Source organism: Natrix helvetica (genome assembly GCF_964273705.1).
Source record: "Natrix helvetica genome assembly, chromosome: 2".
Lineage (NCBI taxonomy): Eukaryota > Metazoa > Chordata > Lepidosauria > Squamata > Natricidae > Natrix > Natrix helvetica.
The window spans coordinates 250947729-250974576 of NC_138552.1; the positions used below are offsets into that span (position 1 = coordinate 250947729).

Here is a 26848-nt window from a genome sequence, read left to right on the forward strand (position 1 = left end):
AGAAAAAAAAAATCTCTGGTAATTGTCTTAATACCCTCTCTGAAGGTGCTCTGGACCTCTCCTGTTATGTGGTCTTCCTGATTAATTTTGATTATTTGACTTTTCCTCTTTCTGGTGTACCTCCGTGCCTTGGAACTGTGAAGGAGAACTAACTTTTCACTTTTGGTTTTGCCTGCCACCTTGGACCGGCACAGCTGCGTGCTCCACTGACACTATTCTCTTTGTAAAGACTTATTATCCCTGAACGCAGATAAATGGAGCCCCAAAAACCACCAATGGGCAAGTCATTCTTGGCTCCTGCTTCTGCCACCTCCAGTCCAAGCATACAGCAGACGAAAATTACTTCATTGTTACAACAAGAAGGGACTGGAGAGAGCTCCAAAGAACTATCTGTTAACCAAATGTTTCAGAAAATTATGAGGGGTCAAAATGAGTTGAAAAAAGAGGTGACAGATCTCAAAGATGAACTCAGAGGTGTACAATGTCATATAACACAAAACAAACAAAGAATTGAGGTGTTGGAGGAGGGGGCAGCTGGATTGGGGGAGGAGGTTAAGGCAGTCTGGAAGAGAAATTTAGAATTGGAAAATTTTATGGCAAAAATAGAACTTGAAAGAATGTCCTTTGTTCTCAGATTCCAGAACCTACCAGAGACAGAAAATGAAGATCTTAAGGATATTATGAGTACAATTTTAGCAGAATATATTAAGAGAAATAAAGAACAGTCGTGGTGGGATATGGATCTGGTTTACAGGATTAATTGAGCATATGCTAGATCACACAATGTTCCAAGGGAGGTACATGTTAAGTTTCTTAGGAGGACCACAAGGGATGAGGTGCTAGGGGCCAAAGGGAGGGACCATTAAAATATAAAGATAAAGAAATTACCATTCTTAAGCAAATCCCCCCCCCCAAAAAAATAAGGGAAAAAGGAGGAAGTATTCCTCCTTATCAAAGAAATTATACAATAAAGGAGTTTAGTTTAGATGGTTATTGCCAGAGGGAATGTTGATTTTTTGGGAGGGAAATAGAATTAGAATTAATACAGTGGAGGAGGCAGAAGCCTTCATTAAAAAACATAGTTCTCTCCTAGAGGACGAAAATAGGAAAGGTGGTGAAAAAGGTAGTAATGTACAAGATATGAAGGAGGAGGGGGGCTGTGGCTCTATCTGGGGACAGGGAGGAGGGAGCAATATCGAAAAGGCTCAGGTCACAAAAATAAATGTATTTGAAATACTATGGTAATTGTCGATATACTAGAAAGTGACAAAGAAAGAAATGATTGAACACATGGTTGATATAATGTAAAACAAGATTCTGTTTATGCTTATCTTTTATACGTTGTTTTTAACAGTGTAAAAATTGTGAGATTTGGAAGGATTTCTACCACTAGCACGGGAGCTGCCAAAATTTTCTATGTACCTTTTTTACCTTTCCCTATAAATGTTTAAAAACCAATAAAATTCTTTTTTTAAAAAGAAGATGTTAGATAGCCATTTGTCTGAAACGGTATAGGGTTTCCTGCCTAGATAGGGGTTTGGACTAGAAGACCTCCAAGGTCCCTTCCAACTCTGCTATTGTTTTGTATTACTCTCTTAACTCTAATGATACCAACTGGGCCTCCATACATGAAAAAGAACTGCCTCCTCCACAAACTCCAGTATTAGTGTTTGGGTTTTCCATTGCTTGTCTATTTTGTATCCCACCTTTATTATTTTTACAGATAACTCAAGGCAGCACACATATTTAATACTCCCATCTCCTCCTATTTTCCTCACAACAACACCCCTGTCAGGTGGGCTGAGCTGAGAAAGTGTGCTTGGCCTAAGATAACCCAGCTGGCTTTCATGGCTAAAGTGAGACTTGAACTCAAGGTCTCCTGCTTTCTAGCCTGATGCCTTAGCCACTGTACCAAACTGGCTTTGGATATCAATGCATAGATAGAATTTTTGAACAGCTTGATTGTCAGGATTTTTTAAAACTGCCCTGAAGATCATTGAAAGATAATATGTATGACTAAATGATATTTATAAATCTATTTCAAGTTTCTAGCTGTCAGGTCTGCCAGGGTTGGCACCTCACAGGCATCCTGTCATAGTGGGGCAATAAAGCTGTTTGTGTATAGGGAGCAGGGAATTACAGGTGATAAAAACTAGAGAAGGTTGTACCAGCATCCAAGGCCAGGCACCCTGAGAAAAAAATATGGAATATCCCAAAACATCTCAGCATTCTCGAAACACATTGGCGAGTTCTGATTGGCTGAAGATGGACTGGCTGGGAGGAGGGGAAACCTTTCTGTATCTTTTGAGCACGGAAAACCCAGAACTCACCTGACTTTACTGCAGCCACCATATTTTAGTAATGGGGCTGAGGGTCTTTCTTTCCTAGGGGATCAGATTGGGGCGAGTCTGCCATTAGCTATGGAAGACTGACCAGCTGTACATACTAACATAACTGGAAAATGGTACTTCATAAGTTTGGTTGCGTGATTTAGCCAAACCAGGTGAGATAAAACGACTCTTTTATTGTTTAGAGAGGGTTGTAAAACACTGTGAAGCGGTATATAAGTCTAAGTGCTATGGCTATTGCAGTTCTTTAAACAGCAGGTGGAAATTGCACAAGTGAAGACTTGACTATCTTTTCAGGGAGAAGGATCCTTTAACAAATATATACATATACACACAGAGAGAAAGATAAAAAAGCAAAGAGAAAACTAAGCTCTTTTTTTCTGATCTCTAAATATGTATATTGAGAGTTTTTTTAAAAAAAATGTAGAGGAGCATATGTGATTTGTGACCTGAAATGGTACATCCCAATTTTTACCTTGGTGAACTTGGCCACGCATGTGTATATGAAACATTTCTCCCTGTAGAATAGAATTAGTTGTGTCTGGTAAAGTGTTAGTGGGGACTTGAAAATGTTTCTTCCAAAGAAGGATTGATATAGGTGTGAGGCTGAGACTTAGTATTGAAAATAGTTTGCGTGACAGCCTTAGCTCAGAATAAACCGTGTTATACTTGGAAGAAATTGTAATAAAGTATCAGATGGCCTTGGTTTATGACTGTAGAACTCCTCCAGATCCAAACATTTCAGGAAACCATTTAGACCTACAGTGAACTTTCTTTGCTGGCTGAATTCTCTCCCCCCCCCCCCCAACCTCAATTACACTTTTGTTCCAGCCTTAAGAACATAAGGATTCTATGTAAAAGTAAAGGTTGAGTTAACCAGCATTTTCCTTTCATGATGGCCAAGGGAAACCTGCAGTCTCATTTTTAAGATATGTGGGTATATGTTGACTCAGATCTTGATGGTGCCACAAGACACAGATAGGCTTGTCTTTCAACTATTTTCCTTGTCCTCTTAGAAAACAGTTAAAATTAATTGCTATCACTGATTTGCCAGTAGCAAATTCCATAGTTGGTCTCTATATGTCCAGTACTACCCTTTGTCTTTTTCTATAGATGCTGAGCTAACTCAGTTGCTTCATCAAAGTATCAACTATACTATGGCAATCCTTTTTATACAGTTTTCCATTCGATTGTTTTAAATGCTAACTAACTCAACTATACACATGTCCAGTCTGACAATGTTGTCTTTTAGTCTTTCATTTTTTTCCTTGTTAGAATAAAATAATTCTATGCCAACTGAGAATATTGATTGAGTCTAGAATATTGATTGCTTATTTCAATCTAGACTAGGAGGTCAAGCTATTTTCCAAAGCACAGAAGGCAAGACAAGAAAAAGCAATGGGTGGAAAACTAATCAAGGAGAGAAGCAACCTAGAATTAAGGAGAACATTCCTAATAGTGAGAACAATTAATCAGCGGAACAACTTGCCTTCAGAATTTGTGGGTGTCCCATTGTTGGAGGCTTTTGAGAAGAGACAGCCACTTGTCTGAAACAGTGCTCAAGCAGGGAGTTGGACTAGAAGACCTGCAAGGTCCCTTCAAACTCTGTTATTCTATGTTCTAACAATTACTTAATCTTATACTGATTTTTCCTCTTTTCTCTGAAATTAGTACACCTCCAGGCTTACTGTTTTGTTACCTGCTTTCCCCTGCCCGAGTTAAGAAATGTAATGTTGCCTCGTAGCCAATGTGTTCTTAAATTGCTTACAGTGTTTTAGGGCAGCTGTTGTTTGACAGTGTACAGCTGTTCCAACCTGTCCTTAAACACCAGTTGAAGCAAATTCTTGTTTAACCCCAGTTGGTTGACAGAAGGCTTGCTTGGGTTTTGTTATGGTTGAGAAACTGGAGAAAAAGCAGTAGTGAATCATCAGCAATTTGCAATGTGTGGCAAACAGGTCTATTTTGTGAAGAGAATTGGCTTCATTAATTCTTTTCTAATCTTCTAAAGTAAACAAAAGCACACCAGCTTCAGACCGAGAGAAAAGCTGTGTAAATAAAGAAGATAATGAAATGATCCATAGACACATCTCAGAACAGCTATCAAGCCCTTGCTTTTTTCACAATTTTTGTTATTGGGAGGAAGATATACTAGAAGGTATATATCTTCAAAAATTCATTTATTGCAAGAAGTGATAATATCTTACTTTTAGCTAACCACTCCAGCGATCCAAAATATGTGCTGGTGAATAGGACTTTGGAGACATTTCACTTAATTTGGAAATGTAATATTTTGAATTATTGACATTCCAAGTGTTTTTGTTGTTGTTCAAATAGTCTAAGAGTTCTTAAATATTACTCAAGGGCTCATATTTTACCTGAGAATAAGTTTCTAAAATTCCTGTCTCTTGGAAACAGTTGTCATCACAGTTGACTAGGTCAGTGTTTTTCAATTTTGGCAACTTTAAGATGTGTGGACTTCAATTCCCATAAAAGCCAGCGTGTTGGGGAAATATGGCTGGAGAATTCTAGGAGTTAAAGTTCACACATCTTAAATTTGGCAAAGTTGAGAAACTCTGGACTAGGTTAATGCCTACTACAAAGATTATTTTTGTTGCAAACATCACATGATGCTTTTTAATAAGATAGATAAGGCATAGACTAAAGTTTTGGCCTTCCTCTCACATATGTAATATGTAGCCAGAAGTATAAAGACATAATATAAGCAAAGAAAGTATGTAAGGCTAGGAAGACGTGGTATTTTGAGTGGTGTTAGTGCAAATTAATTTCAGCTTTTTTTTCTTGTCTCTTTCTTATCCCATGCCCAATCTTCCCTCTATTTTTTTTTTCAATGTGAGCAGAAAAGTATAGTGTTTGAGCGGCACATTTTCATGCCTGAGCACCTGAATTTTTTTCACAGATGTCACCTAAGACAACAACAAAATCAGTATTATTTGAAACTCAAAATTATGTTTCTTCAAGGTACTCGCTTAATTAAAAGGGTTATATAATGTCAGTATCACTTAAAAACGCTCCTGCTTAGCAACCAAAATGTTGGCTCAGGAACTCTGGCATTTGAATCACACAAGTCTTAAAGCTGTCAAGTTACAAGACCCTTGCACCCCTAACCCTTTAGGGAAAAAAAACCCCAGGGGTCTTCAAACCTGACAGCTTTAAGACTTATGGACTTCAACTCCCAGAATTCCTCCTCCAGTCATGTTGGCTCAGGAACTCTGGCATTGAAGTGTACAAGTCTTAAAGCTGTCAAGCTACAAGACCCTTGCACCCCTAACCCTTTAGGGGGAAAAAACCCCAGGGGTCTTCAAACCTGACAGCTTTAAGACTTATGGACTGCAACTCCCAGAATTCCTCCTCCAGTCATGTTGGCTCAGGAACTCTGGCATTGAAGTGTACAAGTCTTAAAGCTGTCAAGCTACAAGATCCTTGCACCCCTAACCCTTTAGGCAAAAAAATCCCCAGGGGTCTTCAAACCTAACAGCTTTAAGACTTGTGGACTTCAACTCCCAGAATTCCTCCTCCAGTCATGTTGGCTCAGGAACTCTGGCATTGAAGTGTGCAAGTCTTAAAGCTGTCAAATTACAAGACCCTTGTACCCCTAACCCTTTAGGGGAAAAAAATGCAGCGGTTTTCAAACCTGACAGCTTTAAGACTTGTGGACTTCAACTCCCAGAATTCCTCCTCCAGTCATGTTGCAGCGACGTCATCTGCATGGATCTGCTCCATCTTTGGTTTCTTCATCGTGGGCAGGGCTGCTGCTGAAGATGCCAATGAGCTGCCACCAGAATAACTGCTGCCACCTCCTCCTCCTCCTCCTCCAACAGCACCACCACATTTGCTGCTCGGCGCTGCGGCTGAGGTGAAGCCGGCAAAGCTCCAGCCGGCATCCTCGCGCGTGGCAGCGGCGCCTCCCCCTCCGCTCGGAGCACCTGAACTCAGCCCTGCGTTACTCCTGCCCCCTCCTCCTCCTCCGCCGTGCTTTTGAGGAGCCATGAGGCATTTTTTCCCCCTGCTCCCCCCCGCCTTCCTACTGGCTCCTGCAGCCTCATGGCTCCTCAAAATCACGGCGGAAGAGGAGGAGGGGGCAGGGGTAACGCAGAGCTCAGCTCAGGTGCTCCGAGCAGAGGGGGAGGCGCCGCTGCCACGCGCGGGGATGCCGGCTGGAGCTTTGCCGGCTTCACCTCAGCCACAGCGCCGGGAGGCAAATCCGGCAGTGCTGTTAGAGGAGGAGGAGGGGACAGCAGTTCTTCCGGTGGCGGCGGGGGGCTTTACAACTACCCTCAGTCGCCCCATGCTCATCAAAAGAAGTCCAGGAGGTCCTTTGCGGGCGGCCAGTTCTAGCTGCCTGCAAAGGACCTCCCCAGCTCCCGGAGCCTGTGGCAATAGAAATCACTGCGCGGCAGTTGGAAAGTGCTGCGCGGTGTTTCCTTGCCACGTACGCGGCCACGCAGCCGCGCACCTCAGAGGGAACATAGCCCATGCCTTTAATGCCTTTGGCTTATTATTTCTTATCCCTTTCCTGTGATCAGTATGTATGTTTGTATGAGGGACATACATACATTATGTTGAAGTCATATTCATCTGGAGAGGACTCAGTTCAGGAGGACGGTCCCATTGAGAGCTACTTTGTGGTACATGAAGAAAAAGGAAGAAAAAGCTGAATTTATCCCACAAATATATTTAGCTTTCCGCTTTCCCTTTCCTTCTATAAGAAACATGGATACTAATGCTGGCTACAGATGTTTTAAGAGCATGTAAATCAGTTAAATGCTTGGCAAACGGCAGGCTGCCAGAGTCCATTTGCAGAGAAGGGTACATTGCTTAAACACTCCCTTGGAAGTTCTGTTCTGTCACTGCTCTGATTGTATATCATTAGGTATTTATTTTAAAACTATTAATATTTATTTTAGTGTAGGCTTAAAAGCTTGCCTTTCTCTTTAAACCCCTGTTGCACATTGAAGAGCTTGGAGCGACAGTTTGTGTTGAGTCAATGTATGGCTTCAGCCTCCATAAAACAAAGAGAAGTTTTGTATATAAGTACTTAGGAAGCCTGTATGCTTTTCTGTTTTGTACTTTAAGCTTATAGTTAAAAGGATTGTAGTAGTAGTGCTTCATTCACTTTCCATAGGTTTTGCTCTTATTGTTCATGCAGAGGAGCTGCTTTCACCTCCAACTCTCTCATCCCAATGAATTTCTGAATTTTGTTTTTAACCCAATAGGCTAGTTAAATCCTGCAGGCAAGATGGCTGTGGCTCTGAATATCAATAATTCACAATCTATTTCAGTACATTCAAATCATTTCTCTTTACAGTAATGGGTGGAGATGGAAGGCAGCACATTATGAAGAAGCTTCTAAATGTTTGCATTCATACAGAAGATTGACCACAGTCTACTTTACTTCCTTGACTGGCTATCAAATGCTGGCTAAGAAGGAAATTGGGTCCCTCTATTCATGTTAACAAAGCTAAAGGGAAAACATTGGAAGGCTGATTTTGGAATTTTGTGGGGCACATAATTAGCAGCCTTTCATATACCTATCTTGCTGATGAATATGTTGGCAATCATGAAACACAATGTGCCACATAGCAAATTATCCTGCTTTTCTTGCAGCTGTTTCTCTCTCTGTCTCCCTTTTTGCTAGCAAGCTTTGAAACATATTCTCAACTGAATTGAAATAATAATTTATTACAACATATTGCTGCATGATAAGATAATGCTTTGTCTTTCCTATTGCAAGTCTTGAAAAGGAATAGGGGACAGGGAACTTTGATACCAAATCTGCAAGTTTTTGGTGAAATGAGCAAAGATGACTGGTTTTCTCCGTTCATTCCATAACTATTTCAAAGGGTTCTTCTACTGTATATATTAATAATATGAAAATATTCAATACACATTATAGTCAGTAGATATGCAAGCTATTGCATTGTCAGTCACTTAAGAGATGCAGTAATTGTAGTGCAGCATACATTGTGTGTAAAACAACTAAAGACTTCCAACTTGATATTTCAAGGCCACTTCCCTGTATTTTTCTTGGCAATAGTATGAAAGTGTTTGCCATTTTTTCTTCCCATCCCTCTACCAACTTTTCAATCTAATCTAGTCCTGCTTTCCAGATTCTAACTGGAAGGACCAGAGTTGCTTTCCTTCCTAACATAGATAAGGTCAATCAGCTGCTGCTGTGACTCATTCTGAAACTAGTTCTTTGGTTCATCTAACACAGGGGTGTCAAACTCATGTCGTCACAATGGTGTCACATGACATATCAGGACTTCCCCCCCCCTTTGCTAAACCGGGTATGTGCGTGGCCAGCACATGACGCACCCCGCCCGCGGGCAGTGAGTTTGACTGCCCTGATTTAACAACTCTTTGTGTCCCAGCCCATAAAAATGGCCTGCTTAGTCTTTGTTGAGGACATATTCATATGAAGGAAGCAACAAATGTCACGTTCCGGCGTTCATGTTGCATATAAACAGAGATTCAGTTTGTTTGGTGAAAAACTTTTATCTCTATCTAACAAACTACGTGATAACCAGCACTAAATGATAATGATACAAAGGTAATCAAACCCAAGTCAGTTCTAACCAAATTAGCACCATCACCCATATATATATATATATATATATATATATATATATATATATATATATATATATATATATATATATATATATATATATATATATATATATATATATATATATATATATATATATATATATATATATATATATATATATATATATATGAATATTTATAAATATAAATATAAATATATATATATATATATATATATATATATATATATATATATACCATTACCCCACCCAGCTCCACCCACAACTCCACCCAGATGACACCCATCTACCATCACCAATCACCATGACCCACACCCTCAGCCACACCCCCACTCCCTCACGAGTCCCTTCGTGGAGAGGGAGCGGCTAATAAATAAATAAATAAACTCAGTGTCATCATAGCCTCTTTCCTGGCTAGCCGGCATCTCAGCAAAAGAGCTACATCAGAGTAGGCAGTTGCACCCGAGTAGAAGAGTTACATCAGAATAGGCAGTTGCACCCGGGTAGAAGAGCCACATGCAGCTACAGGCTCAATCGACACCAGAGAGGCAACATCAACGTGGCAGCATTGCATGGTGGGCATGGTGATGGACAGGGTCCCCCTGGATGGCAGCCTGAGGGCTGACAACAAAGAGAAACACTGCGGAGACAGCTGTACACCTTGTTTTTGTCTCAAGGGCAGGAGGAGACTGCATTGCTGGAAATGTAGCGAGGAACCTGTTATTTGGGAGACAAAGCATGGATCTGCTACACTTGTTGCAATGTCTACTGTAGTTTCAATCTAAATAATTTGGGTTGCTACAGTTCATATCAGCGACTGTACTCTTTTATTGTGTGAAACTAACTACCCATCTTGTCCTAGCTGGATTCTTCTTATGTTTCTATCCAGGAGCTATTTTACCTTCAAATGTGATAGAAATATCCATTTTAACAAGAAAGCTTTCTCTTTCTCAAGATGTTTTAATACTCAGGAGGCATATCATTCATTGTTGCTTTTTAAAACCTGATTAGATCAAAATGTTATACATGTTGCATTTCTGTTGTGCAGGCACCTAACAAAATTAAGATCTTCATCCAAATTTATTTATATTCAGCATAGATCAAAGTCATTGTCATACCATTCCTTTGAAGAAGGCTCCCATTACCTTTTAGAAAGAGGAAATGATGCACATGGTCGAGGTTATAAATATTTCACCTTTCTTTGAGTAATTGTTTCCATGTCTAGCTAATTTGCAGTTTCTGCTGGGACATTTAAGAAATGTGCCAATGAATGACAGTTGTGGAAGGAGACAATTTTGGGAGGGGTTTGCAGTATTTCATATAGGCCTATTAGTGGCTGGTAGCACATTACTAAAATTAAATTGAATTCAAAAGCCGTCAGGATCCCTTTTCTCCTGGGGCTTGGATGTTGCAGAATTGAATTTCTCTCTTCATCCTGCCCATTTGGTAGCTGGGGAAAGCCAGATTATTTGAACGGCTTACTCGCTCTCTGAGAACTTCTGATAGTAAACCAATATTTTGAGATTATCATCCACTGTAGTGTTAGGCCCTGGTTCAGAGAGAGGAGATGGGGGGAGGTAGGCAGAGTGGGGGGAGGGATAATAATAATAGTAAGAAGTGGCACAAACTAAAATAGAGCAAAAAAGAAAGTATATAAAAAGAAGACATTAAAAAAGCTGTAAAGAAGTGGCTTCTGATTGTCACAGCAATTTTAACTACAATTATATTTTACCTTCTCTCTTTAAAGCAGGGGTATCGAGCTCAAAGTCCGGGGGCCACTGCAGGGTGCTTCTATCCAGCCCGCAGGGCCACTCTGGAAAGAGTGAAGGATTGGCCTAACCCTAACCCTCCTGTAACCCTCTGCCAGTGAAAACGGAGCAGAAAATGAGTTCCATTTTCACTGGCAGAGGGTTGCAGGAGGCCATCCCAGCCAAAAACAGAGCTCGGGACCTTGTTTTCTCTGGCAGAGGCACCATGGGCCACCACAGGTGCTCCTGATACAAGTGAAGTTAAGCTGGCCATGCCTACCCTGGCCATTCTCAACCCCTCCCCCCCAAAGATCAAACACAGCCCTGATGCGGCCCTCAATGAAATTGAGTTTGACAGCCTTGTCCTAAAGCCACATTATGACTCTTGTTTCTATCCTGTCTAATCATCAAAATCATAAAATGTGATTTGACTTGAGTATTTGTTTGAACATAGCCGTTACAATTTGAAAATTATAATTTACGGCTAACTGGAAAACTGCAATTGTGGTTTAATAAACCATGGTGAAACTGTGGTGAAAAAAGCATATGGCTTCATATAGTTCATGAGCCTAGCCTTTGACTTAAGTGCAAAAACGCAGCCCTCGACCAAGGCTCTTGAATGCAGGGGGAGTGAGACATTCTGTATAGGAAACTGCTATGAGATCATTTGCAGAAATCTCACTTCATCTTAGAGCTTTATCTAGCCCTAAACCTGGAGACGAAGGTCTTAAGAATATTGTAAATATCCAAGAAAAGAATTAAATGAATCATAGAACAAATCAATCTAGAGTTACCACCCGAGGCTCAGTTTGTCATGTTTGGGACACTTTATGATAGATCTAACTTTCCTGCTAAGAAAGGTGGAAGAAAACAGAATGACCAGCAAGTAAAGTTGAAGAACTTGGGTGCATCCCTGGAAAACCTGAAGGAACAGATTGGGGAGAAATCATCTTGAGAAGGCCAATCTATGTGATTGCTAAGAATCATTAATTATAACATGTTCTTTTATATGGAACTAAAACAAACTTTTAATTCCTCTTAACCCTATGCTATTTTCTTTGGTCTCTGAATTATTGTTTACATTGCACAAACAGAGAGTCTGGCCAATCTGAACTTGATCTCTGCATTGCAAAGTAAATTGAAGCAAGATTTATATTTCCTCAGTGAAAATGTCTTAAAACTTCTTTCTCAGGTGGAGGCGGGCTATTTCAGTTATTATAATTGCTGTTACTGTATACTGATTCCTCCTTATTCAATTAGAGGCCTTTGTATTATTCATGCAAACACTTTGAAGATGAAAAATTCAAGAAAAAATGTTTGGCAATTGGTGGCAGGCTGCATAGCTGCAGAAGGAAAAGGGTTTAGTTACAGAGTAGAGTATCAAAATGTTGTTTTATTGTTGCATGTCATACCAGAAACTTTCACATCAGTATGATGATTAATAGTAGGAATAATAATACAAAACGTACATATTTCTGCTACAATAATGTTTTTCCCAACCTATTGACTTGATCAGTCAAATTTCTAAGAGCTTCGGAGTGTCCTGTGTTCTTTGAATACCAGAAGGCCAGGGCTGGTGTTTGAACTGTTATCCAGCATTCTTAGTTACCTGTTTTTCCAGGAGGTTGATATAAAATGGGTGTCGGCAACCCATGCTCTGGAGACACATACAGCTCTTTCATTCCCCTGCTGTGTTTTCCTGTCTGCTGAATCCACCACTGGCTGGCCCTACCCCTCGCCCTCCCCTCCCAGTTACTCCTCACCTGACCTGAGAAAGTAAGGGCAACGGCGGTGGATGGAGACTCGCTCCATATTCCAGAGCGGGAGCGAAGCACCCCTGTACTTGCAGGCACTTCTTCCAGCCCTTTTTGGTGCTGCTTGTGCCTCAGTCTCCTGGGGAGATGCGTGACTTGCTCTCTGCCCCGAAACACTGGCCCGGCCCAGCTGCAGCCGATGTTCCACATTGTAATGGGCTCCAGCAGGAGGAGAGAATGCCATCTCCCCCATTGTGAGGCGTGCTAAATTTAACTGTACTGCTCAAGGTGCTGCAAGAGCAGTGGGCAGGCCTTGGAGGTGGCAACAGCAGCGTGTTGGCCACGCTGGGCCGGGCCAGTGTCTCAGGGTGGAGAGCAAGTCGTGAGTCTCCCTGAGCAACTATGGTGCGCGCAGTACCAACACGGGTGGGAAGAAGCACCTGCAAGATGAGGCAAGGGGTGCTTTGCTCCCGCTCTGGAATATGGAGTGAGTCTCCATTCCCTATTGTTGCCCTTACCTTCTCAGACCAGGTGAGGAGTAACAGGGGAGGGTGAGCAACAGGGCCAGCCAGTGGTGGCTTCAGCCAACAGGAAGCCACAGCAGGGGGACAAAAGAGTTTCATTTATCTGGGAACCTGAAATGACTCTTGATTTAAATCATAAGGTAAAAAGCACTCAAAGAAGAAGAAAGAACAACATCAGCACACACAAACACAAAAACCAACCCTCACCTGTTTTTGGAAATGGTTCAAGAGGAAACACAGAGAGAGGGAAAGGGAGGGCGAGGGGGGGGAGAAAAAGAGACTGTTTACCACAGAAAAATAAACACTGGGAGCCACAAAACCTGGGTAGGTATGGCTGGGGAGGGTCATGTGACTGGGTGGGAGTGACTGATGTCGAATGTTTTCCGGTGTTTTCTGTGGGAAATGGATCCAAATAGCTCTTTGAGTGTTTAAAGTTGCAGACCCCTGATATAAAAGGTTGCATTGATCTTTGGGGAGCTAATATAAGTAGCTCTTCATCTAACTCAGCGGTTCTCAAATAGTGGGGCGCGCCCCCCTGGGGGGGCGCGAGGCTCCGTAAAGGGGGGCGCGAAGGCTCCCTTTCCATCTGGGTGCAACGGCGGCGGCGGCGGCGTGGGCGAGGCATAATATATCCCGCCTGGAAGTGGCAGCACTTCGGACTGTGGATTTTCATTGGAGCCGCGGGCTGGAGCTGTGCAAGAAGCCTGCTCGGGCAGGGGTGGGAGGGAGGGAAGCATGGCTGTCCCAGGCTTCCCTCCCTTCCCCCCCCCCCCAGCCCAAGCAGACTTTTTGCACAGCTCCAGCCCGCGGCTCTGATGAGTCTCTGAGCAGTCCCCAGCACTGCCACTTCAAGCCGGGATATATTCTGCCATGCCCTCGGCGGCGTCTTTATGCAGGTAGCTCGCCTCCCCGCCAGCAGCTCCACCGCCAGCATTCGTCTGGAAGCGAAGCGCAACAGCCGCTGTTGGGGAAGGGACAAAGGGGCGGCGGTCGCCCGATCTTGCCACCGCCACCCCTTCGCCCCTGGTAACGGCGACTGTTGTGCTGCTGCTTCCAGCTGGGATGCTGGAGGAGCTGCTGGCAGGGAGGGAGGGAAGAAAGGGAGGACGGAGTAAGGATAGACAAGCAAGAGGGAAAGAGGAAAGAAGGCAAGCAGGCAGGAAGGAGGCAGAAGGAAGGAGGGAAGAATGGAACTGGAAGGGAGGCAGGGAAGGAGGGAGGGAGAAAGGAAGGATAGGAGGATAGGGAAAGAGGAAAGAAGGCAGGCAGGCAGGGGGAAAGAGGAAGGAGGGAACTGGAAGGGAGGCAGGAAGGAAGGGAAGGAGGAAGGGAGGGTGGAAGGAAGGATAGACAAGCAAGAGGGAAAGAGGAAAGAAGGCAAGCAGGCAGGAAGGAGGCAGAAGGAAGGAGGGAAAAATGGAACTGGAAGGGAGGCAGGGAAGGAGGGAGGGAGAAAGGAAGGATAGGAGGATAGGGAAAGAGGAAAGAAGGCAGGCAGGCAGGGGGAAAGAGGAAGGAGGGAACTGGAAGGGAGGCAGGAAGGAAGGGAAGGAGGAAGGGAGGGTGGAAGGAAGGATAGACAAGCAAGAGGGAAAGAGGAAAGAAGGCAAGCAGGCAGGAAGGAGGCAGAAGGAAGGAGGGAAGAATGGAACTGGAAGGGAGGCAGGGAAGGAGGGAGGGAGAAAGGAAGGATAGGAGGATAGGGAAAGAGGAAAGAAGGCAGGCAGGCAGGGGGAAAGAGGAAGGAGGGAACTGGAAGGGAGGCAGGAAGGAAGGGAAGGAGGAAGGGAGGGTGGAAGGAAGGATAGACAAGTAAGAGGGAAAGAGGAAAGAAAGCATGTGACTATGGTGGGAGACGAGGAAAGACCGGTGTGCTATGTTATGCAGAGGTGTACTTATAACAATTTTATAGACAAATTATACTATTTACAGTCGCGCGGGGGGGCGTGAAATGTTTTCTTCTTCCTAGGGGGGGCATGACAGAAAATAATTGAGAAGCACTGATCTAACTGAAGTAGGAAACATAAATTATTCAATCATTTAATCATAAAATTTGATGTGTATTGACCAGTAACAAAGTTTTTTCTCATCATATATTGCAATCAGAAGATTTGTTTCCAGGTCTGTAGAAAACATTACGTCCAGTAAAACAACATGATGTAATAAATATTGTCATATCATAATACATTTTGTTAACTTTCTCATATAAATATGTATGTGAAATTATCCTTCCTACCTTAAGTGGTAGCCATACTTTTGCAACTGAATGCATTCTGTATTCTATTATAGATGTGGGACCTCCTAAATCTGGGAAAAACAGAGATTCTGAAGCTCAGATTATCAGGTGCTAAAGCATATGTCATGCTCTTCTCAACCATCCAAGATTGGATTGTCTATTCTAGAGTTGAACGTTATATCATATCAAATATTTATGAATCTTCTTTTTGCTAAAATGATTCCTAAGCAATAGGTATTATTTATATATCTCAAGTTATGCAGTACTGCTCTGAAGGTTTAGTTCTTAGGTCAAAAAAATGGCTAGTTACTTTTAGTTCTATCAGATTTCAATTCTGAGAACTGATCTAGAAGTGATTCCATTTACATGATGCCTTACATCAGTGTTTCTCAACCTTGGCAACTTGAAGATGTCCGGACTTCAACTCCCAGAATTCTAGCCATTTGTCTGAAACGGTATAGGGTTTCCTGCCTAGGCAGGGGGTTGGACTAGAAGGCCTCCAAGGTCCCTTCCAACTCTACTATTGTATTGTATCTTCAAGTTGCCAAGGTTGAGAAACACTACCCTACATGATGCAGCCACTTCTTGAAAACCTGCCTATTCCTAACTTATTTTCTCCTTCTATAGTAGCATCTACGTTTCCAAATGTGTGTTTTTCACCCGGAGTCCTAATCATTATGGGCAGGTGACCCAGGGTGATGGAAATACCTGTTGCATCAGAGCATTTAGGTCTCTGAGTGTGTGAAGTAGCAACTGCAATGAAATCCAGGATGCCAATCCTTGTTTCCAAGGTTTGCGAATTCTAGCAGATAAATTTGACAGTGTAATGAGAGCATTAGCAGTGTCTATGTCAGTCACTTGTATGGCTCCTTTTCTAGAATGGAAGAATATGGCAAAATATGCTGAACTGAAGTATTTTTTAAAAAAGTATTCTGGTGTGTGTGTGTGTGTGTAATAAAATTGTATTTGTTGTATGTTGTGAAAGAAAAAATAATAAAAGCTGACAAGAGAATTGGCAAATCAAGAGCGAGGTGATGAAAATGGTTCCTATTGTATATACATCTTGGACAGGAGTAGGATTCAACCGGTGTAACAACCTGTTCGCTGTGCATGCACACATTGCATGCACACATTGCATGCAGGAGACGGAAGTTAAGGGGATTTTTAGTATTTAATTGTTTATATATTATTTATATTGTTATTTATGTATTTTATCTGTGTTTCATTGACTGTACACCGCCCCGAGTCCCTTTTTGGGAGAGGGGGCGGTTTATAAATCCAAAATAAATAAATAAATAAATAAAATAAATAATTGCATTTGAAATCAGCACTAAATCTTACCTATTTCTGCAGCTGTGGTGAGTAAAACAGCTGAGATGTGGCAATCCACTCTGCCACGCTGATCAGCTGTTTCCTTCAAACAAAGGAAAAATAGGACAGAATAGAGCAAGGGCGGCTGGGCAGGGCCAACTGATCGCTGGAAGTACTGGTTTGCCCAAACCACTCCAAATCAGCTGAATCCCACCCCTGATCTTGAATCTGAGAGGGAGAGGTGTGTGTGTGTGTGAGAGAGAGAGAGAGAGACAGAGAGAGACAGACAGACAGACAGACAGACAGACAGACAGACTCTAATTTCAATCTGGTGAAGCATTTTCATCTATAATAGCAATCAATTTATTTAGTCTGCAAAGAAATCTTGCTTTATTTGCATGCTTCCAATCAGAAGTGTTCTGAGAGGTTGCAGTCTATAGCATTACTAATGCGGTCATCTGCAGTGCTCCAGAAGTTTTAGACATAACCTTGCATGACGCATTAATGTCACACAAGTAGAATCTTCTATGGATAAAAAGCTGCATATAATCCATGTGAGAGGTTGTGTTTGCTGCTATGGTTGAGGTCAGGTTCCATTTAATTTTATGGCTTCACATAGATCATGAATGCCAGAGGAAAACCAAAACAACCGTAAACAAGGTCAATTTTATTTTAGTGTTGTAAGTTTATCCTAATTCCAGATTGCTATCACTCCCCTTATTCAGTGAATGACATCTTCTGTGAAGAGCTAGAAGAGGAAACAATTAAGGTGGCTGTTGTGTCATCTTGATTTTCTTCTCAAATATTTATTTTTATCTCAGGCTTTTCAGAATAAAAAGCTCATTCATTTTTTAAAAAAATCTCAGTTTTGATATTTTACCTTAGCCACATATTTAATAAGTCTGAGGATATTAATTCTTTCAGTGAAATGTAAAGAGAAGTACAAAGGTGTATGATTTTTTAAACTAATGGACTCAGTTGACTTTGGTGTGCATGGAAGTGCCCTCTTCATTATCCCCTTGTTGACCCTATAAGTATCCCTGGCCCTGGTAATAACCAGAGCTTTAAACACTGCTCCTATATGAAAACCCAAGGGAAATCTCTTCTAAATAAGGCCATATGAAGGCTATGAAATGCAGTCACCTTTTTAAGATGGTCTGGTCTGTGGTCTCCATTTCAAGCTATTTAGCTCTCATCAGCTAGCCATACCCTTACTGGATTCGAACCAGGGCTGTATTACATATTAGGCAGTTATATTAGCCACTAAGCCACAGGCTCTCCTCCTTATCAGCTGAACCAGGGAAATAGGTATGTATTTGTGTTACAAATGTTCGAATCCCAGTAAGGGTATGGCTAGCTGATGAGAGCTAAATAGCTTGAAATGGATCTATACTAGTCTCCCTTTATTTATTTATCAGCACAAATACAACACAAATATAAAAAGGCAACATTAAAAATAAAAATATGGTTTTCTGCCTGGATGGTCTTCTGTGATGAGCCGAATGACAGAAAGAGGGAGTAGTGAGCTCTCTCCCATATTTGGGCATACCAGGGGTTGTAACACAAATACATACATACATACATACATACATACATACATACATATTCCCAAATTAGATGAATTTATATATTCTATACCTCAAGCCATCTTCTCATTTATATAACCAAAATAATTTTAATGTTAGGGTTTTTCTTTGTGGTGTGGTACATTGCTATTTTCAATATAGCATATTGCTAGGACAAGATTCATGAAGAATATTGGATTAGGACAGGTAAATTGGAATTAGATACTCTGCCTTGGACGAATAAAAAAAACTCTTCTAAATTGATCTGAACTGCTGCAATTTCAGGCTTTATTCTAAGATGGAGCAAAGGCATAATATAGACCAGGGGTGTCAAACTCAAGGCCTGTGGGCTGACTCCGGCCCGCAGGCTGCTTAGATCTGACTTGCGGGGCCGTGTGGAAACAGAGAAGGACCAGCCAGCAGTGCCTTTGCCAGCAAAAATGGAGTTGGCATGGCCTCCGCAAGCTTCATTTTCACTGGAAGAGGGCTGCAGAAGGCCATCATGGGCAAATACGGAGCCACAATGAGTGATGTAAATCTGGTTACACCTACCTGGCCATGCCCACCTGGCCACACACACACCGGTCCCCCAAGGTCAAACACAATCCTGATGCGGCCCTCAATGAAATTGAGAAATTGGCACCCCTGATATAGACCCACTTTATATCTCTAGAACATCAGAGTTTTTAATCACTCCTATGGAAGTCAAGCTGAGGTTGCTGTGTTCCAGATCCACCCATTTTCAGATAAACCTTACTCTGATTGTCCATAGGAGTGAAGATCTATCTTCTCTGCTAGAAACCACCCATTGTCCTAAGCAAATGGGTCTTGTTTCATGTGCTTGTAATTTAAAGTCGGCCCTGTACCTTGAAATTGCATATACAGCATAGTACAATCATTTTGTGTTTATAAATATCTCTGTGTGGCATTAACTGGATAACTATGAGTAGACAGTCCCCCCCCCTTTTTTTTCCTTTCCCAGAGGCCATCTGCATAATATTACTGATAATGTTCAAAGGCAACCATCATCTCTGACTTCAAAACATTTACCTAGCACCCTGATCTTCTGATCTTCTAACAGACTACACTTAAAACATTTGTAAAAGAGAACAAGTGAGCACTTCAACTTTCTCGTTTCCTGCCTCTTTTCCTGTTAAAATATTGATATTTTATTGAATGCCATTGGTACCATTGTTTTCTACAAAGAGGGTATGATTCTTTCCTATTCATGTATACAAAGAGGAACATTTCGTCACCTGCTTAAGTGGGATGCCTGCCTGGGAAAAGTCCACCTCATGATTTTGAATAGTAACTAGACAATTGTCATCATGTTTGATTTCGGATAACAATATTTTAGACTAGGTGGCACATTGCAGATTGCAAGAAAGGTTTGAGTTTTCTGCTGTAACCATCGTGCAGCTTGTTGAATTGATCTGTATAGTAAGAGTGCTAGAGATTGTTGCCATGGGTTTCACAAGGCATTAGGAGTTGTGCCAGGAACTCTGGAATTGTAATTGCTCAGAGCTAATAAAAATCTGAACATTTTTTAATGACTTAAGAAACCGAATGCCCAAAGAGCATCACTCTTGCTGACACTTGTGTGCACATTCTGGGAAGAAGAGAGTAGGACAGCTGGAGCAATACCTCAGGATAGTACAGATAGTCCTCGACCTATGATCACAGCTGAGCCCAAAATTTCTGTTGTTAAGTGAGACATTTGTTAAGTGAGCCTTGCCCTATTTTACAACCTTCCTTGCCACAATGGTTAATTGAATCACTGCATCTGATCAGTTAGTAATCTGGTTTTTAGGTTAATCTGGCTTCCTCATTGACTTCGCTTGTCAGAAGGTCGCAAAAGGAGATCACAGGATCTTGGGACACTGCAGCCTTCATAAATATGAACCAGTTGCAGCATCTGAATTTTGATCATACGGGCATGCTGCAAAAGTCATGACTGTGAAAAATGGTCATCAATAACTTTTTTCAGTTCTATTGTATTTAGATCTGAACTTCATTAGCTTAAAATTAATTAATCTGTTTTCTCAGGTAATTTCAGGAAAGCTCACGCATCACAAATCAAATAATAAAGATATACTTTCCTTTCAGATGAGAAAAGCATACAGTGACTGGTTTCCCACAACGGAATAAGCATGACTGGTTTAACAATCTTTTGCTGAATTAACTACAACTGGAGTTCAGGGGACATAAAATAAAAAAAAAATGATTTTCCAACAACTATGGCTGAGTTCACAAAATGCATTAAGCCAAACCCCAAACTATATTATGCCTTAGGAGCTTGTACAGGCCTAATAATCATAGCCATTAAAGGGACTTGAGTGTCGAAATTGATTGTCCATTATGGATCACATCATGTGAGCTGTTGTAGTATTTTTTTTTATTTGAAAATCCCCATCTTTGTTGAACATTTTTATTGAGTATGAAGGATGTTGACACATGTTGACATGAATGGTACCCGTCACTCTGTGTGTTTATGAGTTTCATGCTGGATTAGCAAATCTGCTTCTGTACTTCCCAGTATGTCTTATAAAGTTTATCTTCCTCATGCATGAGGGAAGCATATGTGGATATGCTTTGAATGATTTATTCTCTCTCTTAGATTATGCTTTTAAATACCTGCTTTGCTTAAAACATATTTCTCTACTGTAGAGGCTTTTCAAATTCTGCTAGGGATCCTTTGGTGGCAAAGATTTTTGCTGAATGAAGAAGAAATGGAAGAAAGTTTAACTGGGAAATTAGATTCCAAATCCTTCAAAGTACTTGAGTTAAAACCCAGAAAACAAAAAAAGCTATCTTACATTTTTGACAGTGTTTGTTTATGACATAAAGTGAGGTGGAGGGGAGATAGCTAGGCTTTGGTGTAAATTCACAGGATGATTTGCAAATTATTATCCAAAGACTTTGGAATTGTAATTATGTAGCAATGGCAATAGTAAAATCCAAAGAAACTTGGATATAGATAGCTTGGTCTATGAAGCTCATTTATGTATATGGTTCAAGAATGTATCAGGCATTAGATTTGGTTTCAGGCAGAACTTTTTCCTTCTAATCATATATAAAAGCTGCAAGTTACCTCATTCCTAGTATGTAAGTGGTGGCACTGAATCTCTCCACTGAAGCCTTCCTGAGGTCTCTCTGCTAGAACCAGTCCTGTCTGCGTTGTGCCCTTCTTAAATGCTGAAGATACAGCTGAATGCAACCTGACTTGGCATGAGACTAATTATATCCAGTCATTTAATTTACATAATGACTCAGCCAGCCTTCATAATGTAAAGCATTCATTTCTTGGCCTTCAACAGGGAATATATCTTTGCTCTTCCTTTACTGCCCCAGGGATGAGTCAAACTTTCTATCTGCACTCCCCCACCCCACCCCACCCATGTTGAGCTATGTGTCTGTGAGTTTATGAACAGACTGCTACAGAGTGAAGCTCCAGAAGAATCTAAGGGCTCTTTAAGAATGCTGGATGCTATTTAGGATGGCATAATTTTAGATGGTTCCAGTTCAAGGCATGACACATAGGGCCTTCCTTTTTGTACCCCTGAATTCTAGTTGACTTGCAAGATTACCTGAATCATTGTGGCTGCTTTCCTGGTATATTATTGGATGGAAGGTTGAACAAAATGCCTTGTCTTCAGGAGTTATATTACCTTTTTCTGCTTTTGTTTCATTGGCAATGAGTGGTTTGCATATTGAGGGTTATAAACCTTTTTCTCTTTTCATAGTTTCTGCTGAAAAGTGAGAATTCGTGCCATCTTGGATCTCCATATCTCAGTCTCTACCCCATGATCATTACATTAGATCCATTTGATACCTTTGTATAACTTATCATCCTAAATTTCTCCCATGAGAACATGCTCTTTATGAATATATATATATATATATATATATATATATATATATATATATGTATGTATGTATGTATGTATGTATGTATGTATGTATGTATGTGTGTGTGTGTGTGTTGTATTTGTGCTGATAAATAAATAAAGGGAGACTAGTATAGATCTATATACTAGTCTCCTTTTATTTATACAACACAAATATAAAAAGGCAACATTAAAAATAAAAATATGGTTTTCTGCCTGGACAGAAAGTGTGTGTGTGTGTGTGTGTGTGTGTATGTGTGTCTGTGTGTTGTATTTGTGCTGATAAATAAATAAAGGGAGACTACTATAGATCTATTACAACCTATTTGGGTCTCATCAGCTAGCCATACCCTTACTGGGAATCGAACCAGTAAAAAGGCAACATTAAAAATAAAAATATGGTTTTCTGCCTGGATGGTCCTCTGTAATGAGCCGAAGGAGAGAAAGGGGGAGTAGTGAGCTCCCTCCCATATTTGGGCATACCAGGGGTTGTAACACAAATACAGACACACAGACACGCAGACACACACACACATCTTCAGCATATATATATATATATATATATATATATATATATATATATATATATATATATATATATATATATATATATATATATATATATATATATATATATATATATATATATATATATATATATATATGTTTCATAGATTTTCACGGGTACAGGTATGCAGGTTTTGGTGTATTCGGGTCTTTTCCCGTGTAAGATTGAGAGTATCTTGGCGACGTTTCGACGAGATCCCACTCGTCATCCTCAGGCTGGTGTCTTCGGCCTCATGCCTGTGCGAGCAATATATATATATCCATGATGGCGAGGCAGTGCCATCGCAGTGCCGGAAACTGGAAGAGCTGGTCTTCCGTTTTCCAGCATGAGCATCCCCACCAGCCCGTTGATTGTCACACGGGCGTGGGCACCAGTAACCGGAAGACTAGCTGGCTGGTGCACATGCATGCACTGGAAACCAGAAGTTCGTTTTCTGGTTTGTGCATGCCCCCCAGGCAGTTCCTCTTCCAGGTTTCATCTGAGACGCATTCACCATCATTGTTATATACAGTACTGCTTAACAACCCTCATCCTTGAATCATACAAATCTGGTCAAAAGCAGAAACCTGCTTTAATAATGTAAAGCTGCACTTCCCATCCACTCAAGGTGAGGGATGCCACTGCAAGATTAGACTTGAATGACAAAATGCTATTAAAATATTTGCAACCCATCATAGAATTAGAACGAATCAGGGAATCCAAGGACAATATTGGAGACTTTAGGGGTTTGCGTATATTGCATTGCAATTACAATTAGATATTCTAGAAGAAGAAAAATATTATCTCTTTTCATTCTGATACAACTCCTTTGGCCAATTCTATCTGTTTTTATTATAACTACTTACATAATTGTTAATAATTGGTTCTTCCTTGGCCAACCATGACTTAACAGTGAATGTCATGTGTTCAAGAAACAAATAAATATCACTTTAGATAAAGTAAAAATAGTCCCCTACTCATGTAGTACATGATGTGCTATCTCTTAAAACAGGCTTCCCCAACCTCCCAGTCCATGGACCAACACCAGTCTGTGGCATGCCAGAAACCGGTCCACACAAACAAATGAAGCCCCATCTGTGAGATGCAGGCAGCACATGAAACCACGCTGCCTCCAGTCCATGAAAAAAAAGCATGGAAATGGTCTCTGGTGCCCAAAGGATTGTGGAGGGCACTGTCTTAAAAGACATATAAACAATTATAATAGACTAACAAAAGGCAGGCCCTGAGAGGAACAAGAAATTAATTGATATATGCCTTTGGATCCAAATATTTAGTTCTGTCCTGGTAATTTGCAACACTTTAGTCAGTGCTTCGAATCCTTCACCCTCTGCTTCTAATTCCTGCCTTCATTTATTAATTCATATGTTGGATCAGACTAAGAAACCAATGCCTTATTAGTCTAAAAATAAATTTCATTAGAGCGGGTATAGAGACAGAATCTTGCAGTTCTAAATTCCCTCCTCTTTCACTTTATCTTCATGTGAATTAGTGGGGGATTTGTCTAATGTGTTTTCTCAAGTTGGTTTCTTGGAATGGATTTAAGCTGAAACTGTCTGATCATTGCCTTGATTACAGTTCTTTCCACTGTCCTTCAAGGCCATTCTCTATGCTCTCTTCATCACTGTTTTAGGTTGCTATATACACAGGTGTACTGTGGATTTGAACTGGATTATAACTGAGAACATCCTGACGGAGGAGAGGCAGGTTTTAGACACGGTTGTTCTCTTCTTTATTGTACTCTAAAAACTAAAGGAGAAGCAGTGTCTCCATTCCAACAGAGGTGACGAAAGCCTGTAGCCACCAAGCAGTTGGTAAAAGACATTTTTTTCCTGGCTGAAAGATTATGCAAAGCCAATGTTCAGTAGCAGTTTAGAAAGAACTGATAGAAACAGAGGCTAAACAATTTTGCGACTAAATTTTGTCTAAGAATTTTGCTCAGGTAAAAAAGGGAAACAGAACTGTTCATAAGATTGTTATTTATGTTTTATGTTTACAGGTAGTCCTCACCTACAGCAAAAAAGTCATAAAATGGGGCAAAATACACTTAACAAATTTCTCACTTATCAACATAAATTTTGGGCTGAATTGTGGTTGTAAAATCAAGGACTACCTGTATTTCTATTTTTTACTGATTTTTCAAACTTGTTTGCATTTGAGTATTTTATTTCTATTTGGAATGCGCCTATGTTGATCAATGAATGTGATAATCTATTCATTCCTTCATTTTAACTTCCATGGCTTTGTTTTCCATTTGGTTCTGGTTGGGGAACCTTAGAGTTAATCGATCACACTAGCTTTAAAAATGTCTGTTCCTGATATAAAAGTGCAGCAATAATACTAAGAAAGAAATATTTTTGAGACATTGGCTGCACCTTGCGGGAACCATATATTGATGGCAAATAAGCACATGTCTTGTGTTAAACACCTGTAAAATAATCATAACATATGTAACAAATCAAATGTCTCCCATGTCCCCTCAAAATCTCCAAGGTCAGCGAAAGAAAAGATTTTGAACAACTGTGTGTCAACACAAGGCATCTAAAGGTCATTTAAAGATATGTTTTCCTTAGTTTCTCCTTGTCTATGTTGTTTACAAGATATTTTTACAGTGTGCCTTTTTCATTCCAACATCTATCAAGTATAGGTATAAAGCAATATAGTAATGTGTACTTACATATATTTACCCCTCTTGTGCAATATTTGGTGGAAATTATCTGTCCTTAAACCTTAGAAGGTTTAGCACTTGTAGAAGCAAACAGATAGTCCATCAGGGACTATCCATAAATATCTTATTTGTAGAAATGTGACAATGCCTGCATAGGTTTTTATAATCTCTTTTATAAACAGTTCCAATAGAAAAAGTTGAACCCATTTTGCGTTTATCAAAAAAAAAATTGGGCAGATCTCTGAGAACCACTCTGAAACAGACAAAGTTATGAAGATTTTGGCATCTATTGTTTTCATTATTTTAACATATTATAGTCGGCGTTATTTAAATTTGGGTTTTAATTTGCATTGTCTTCTCTCAAAGTTCTGGAAAAGGTAAAGCTATACACTGAAGTAATTGAAGTATTATCCTTACTTATTTTCTAAATAAGTAAATAGTCTTATGAGATCCAAATCCAGAAATGTAGCTAAATATTTTACAGTAAATCTTTTTATTTAATCTAAGGTTGGTTTATAATATTTCAATGGCATCTATTCTTTTCCCCCCTCCAATTCCTTTAAGCCAATGTCTGCCTAAAGTGCATTAAAAATCTTGTAAGAATTCTCAGGAAAACAACACACCCTATGAAAAGAACACAGTGGAATTCTAATAATAAATATTTGCTTCCTTCTCTTGCAGATTGATTTGGAGCCAGAAGGAAGAGTGTACGTCATCATAGATCTTTCAGGCTCTTCAGGTGAAGGTAAGACTGCTAGATTTTATTGTATTCACAAGAGCTCTTTATCTGAACATCCAGATTTCTGTGTGACTGGGGCACAGGAATCTAAGCCAATCAAGGACTCCCACGTGTGGGCATACATACTGTACATTCTAAGAAGAAAGCTCCCAGATATTTATGGAGGGTTTCAGTCATCCAGATCACAGCTGTCCCAAATATGCTTTCTTCCCAAAGGCATCTGGACTTCTTCTGAAGAAGCTTCTTGGAAGGGAAGGGAAATGTCTTCAAGCAAAACAAGAAAGTCCAGTTTCCTTTTGAAAGAAAACACCTGTGGGACAAAATTCTTGGATGGTTGACAGATGGGGAAAAAAACAGCTCCCAGCAGAAAGAGCATTTTGATAGGGAACCTATTACTTAGAGACGTGCTGAGGCTTTTTCACTTGATGTATTCCAGCATAAATTAAACAGCCAATTGTTAAGGATGCTTTAATTTTGGATTCCTGCATTGAACAAGAGGTTGGAGTCTCTTCTTCTCTATGATTCTGTTATAGCAACATGCCACATGTTAGGATTTTTATTTTTTTACATTCAGCTAGTGATGAAATAAATCTGACACTGTGTTTCTTTTGTTGTTTTTCTGCAGCCAGGAGATTGTACCCTTGCCCAATGCCTAAAGGACACCCTTGGAAGTTTCATGTAAATAATTCTGAACTTTCTTTAAAAGAGAGAGAGAGAGAGAGAGGGAGGGAGAGAGAATTAAATAATTATTATTGTGGGACATGGTACAAGTTTTGACTGACAATATTTATCACAATATTGAGTGCACAGTATATTGTCATGCAATACTTGTACTATGTCCCATGATGATTATTTTATTCTCTCTCTTTTTTTTAGAAAGTTCAGAGCTATTTGCATGAATATACACAGATAC

At 40.4% G+C, this 26848-nt stretch overlaps 1 protein-coding gene across 2 annotated transcripts in view; it reads left to right on the forward strand.

The window, feature by feature from the left end:
• PRKCE (protein kinase C epsilon) overlaps positions 1-26848 on the forward strand; it is a 370865-nt gene that overhangs the window by 163131 nt on the left and 180886 nt on the right. For both annotated transcript variants that reach the window (XM_081941929.1, XM_081941930.1), the window contains exon 2: positions 25878-25941. In XM_081941929.1, coding sequence (XP_081798055.1) covers positions 25878-25941 — 64 coding nt within the window. The remainder of the gene's footprint in view (positions 1-25877; positions 25942-26848) is intronic.